Genomic DNA, 2317 nt, shown 5'->3' on the forward strand with positions numbered 1-2317 from the left:
CAAGCAACATCAGGGAGTGACACACGGCTCACAGGTGCAGCCCAGTGATTGAAGTCATGGGACGCGTCCTCTGGAGAAGACACGGTGGACAAACAAGGAACAGGGAAGGCAGTTCTGTGACAAAGACCAGTCTGAACCAGCCTAACACTCTAGGAAAAAGAAATCTTATATTTCTTCATGTGAACATATTTATGTGGAAAAATGGATATAACTTAGTGACTAATATTTCTTTAGGGAAAAATAGAAAATGTCCCAGGATGTGGTCACAGCTTTTCCAGCAGAGGATGAAAGAGGACTTTCAAATTCACTGAACTCACTCTTTAAAAAAAAAAGATTTATTATGTATTTGAGAAGCAGAGTTACAGACAGAGAGAGGGAGAGACAGAAAGGGACGGCTTGCATCTTCTGGTTCACTCCCCAAATGGCCTCAATGGCTGGAGCTGAGCTGGCGAGCTCACTCTTAATATCAGAACTTCCCTTGACAATGAGAATACTTTAGCATTGTGAAAAACAATCCTCCATGATTTTCAGGGAGCAGTGTACAGACAGAAGCAAATGCCACAGTCAAATCCAAAATTTCCAGAGTCACGTGCCTTGTAAAGACAGCACATAGGCCAGGCACAAAGGTGACACCCACTAAGGAAGAAATAGAATGAGTGTTGCAACTGGAACCACAAGAGCACAACCAGAAAAGGAAGTGTGTGTGTGTGTGTGTGCATGTGTGTGCTCTCTCTTTTGGAGTCTGTAACTGGAATCACACAATTAAGTAATTAAATGATGAAGTTTTCCAGCAGGATCAATAACAACAAGGAAATAATGATGTGATGACAACAGGCCTTCAGCGGGGTATAAAGAGGGGTACCGGCCAAGAAGACTTTCAAACCCAACAACTTCACTCTCCAGAAAACCCATCCAGAACCTCCACCCTCCGACACCATGGTCAGCTCCTGTGGCTCTGTCTGCTCTGAGCAGGAGACCTGCTGCCAGCCCAGCTGCCTTCAGACCACCTGCTGCAGGACCACCTGCTGCCGCCCCAGCTGCTGTGTGTCCAGCTGCTGCAGGCCCCAGTGCTGCCAGCCCAGCTGCTGCAGGCCCACCTGCTGCATCTCCAGCTGCTGCCGGCCCCAGTGCTGCCAGCCCACCTGCTGCCGCCCTACCTGCTGCATCTCCAGCTGCTGCAGGCCCCAGTGCTGCCAGTCTGTGTGCTGCCAGCGCACCTGCTGCCGCCCCAGCTGCTGCAGACCCTCCTGCTGCCAGCCCACCTGTTGCAAGCCCACTTGCTGCATCTCCAGCTGCTGCAGGCCCCAGTGCTGCCAGTCCCAGTGCTGCCAGCCCTCCTGCTGCCGCCCCACCTGCTGCATCTCCAGCTGCTGCCGCCCCTCCTGTAGTAGTTCCAGCTGCTGCGGCTCCAGCTGCTGCCGCCCCAGCTGCTGCCCTGGCTGCTGCATCCGCCCAGTCTGTGGCCAAGTCTCCTGCCACACCAGTTGCTATCGCCCAACCTGTGTCATCTCCACCTGCCCCCGCCCCATGTGCTGTGCTGTCCCTTGCTGCTAATCTTGCTCCCTGAGCCTACCCCTTTGCTTCAGTCCAGACTTTCATGTGTCTGTGCTCAACATGAGGGCATATGGAGTTGAGATGGTGTCACTCAACTGAATTGGGCTTTGTCATTCCATAGAGGAACCAGGGCCAGTCATTTGAAAGGATGGATGTTCCCAGGAATACTCATACAGCAATAGACCTTCCCATCAACTTGCTTACTGGAGAAATTATTCTCCTTGCTTTCTAGGTCTTCTGTAACATGATATATTTCTTTACCAAAATAAAGTTACACTTTTCTGCACCAAAAATTCAGTGTGATTGTCACTCTCTTCAGTTTTTTTAAATTTCTAATTATTTTAAGGATACTTTTTTATGGAGGACAGTGTGATGACTTCATACATGGGTTCAATGGGTGATGATCAAGTTAGGTTAGTGAGCAGTGTCATCTCTCTAAACATTTTTTTGATTAACAACAATTAGGCATATCAATGGGTACAGTGCGACCTTTCAACAAGTGTGCTGATTCCATCACAGCTATCAATGTTTCGCAGCCTTCAGGCACCGCTCCTCTATCTGTGTGTAAAACATGTCATAGGTTGCCATGAGCTTGCATGAGCGTGCTGTCAACCACTAGAACTCATCCCTTCTATGAAGCCACGTTTTGGTGCCCTTCCCCTACTTTGCTCTACCTCCTCCCTACCCCTGCCCTTTCTACCCCAAGCAGTCATGTTCTACATTCAGATGGGCCTTCTTTCCCTGAACTTGAGACACAGAGTCA

The 2317-nt window shown here is 49.5% G+C and overlaps 1 protein-coding gene across 1 annotated transcript; it reads left to right on the top strand.

The window, feature by feature from the left end:
- Window positions 1-858: 858 nt before the first annotated feature.
- On the top strand, window positions 859-1847 carry LOC138843158 (keratin-associated protein 4-12-like). Its single transcript, XM_070060713.1, has one exon. The coding sequence runs from the start codon at window positions 937-939 to the stop codon at window positions 1552-1554; it is 618 nt and encodes a 205-aa protein (XP_069916814.1). The 5' UTR covers window positions 859-936; the 3' UTR covers window positions 1555-1847.
- The last annotated feature ends 470 nt before the right edge of the window (window positions 1848-2317 follow it).

This window comes from Oryctolagus cuniculus, chromosome 17 (genome assembly GCF_964237555.1).
Source record: "Oryctolagus cuniculus chromosome 17, mOryCun1.1, whole genome shotgun sequence".
Lineage (NCBI taxonomy): Eukaryota > Metazoa > Chordata > Mammalia > Lagomorpha > Leporidae > Oryctolagus > Oryctolagus cuniculus.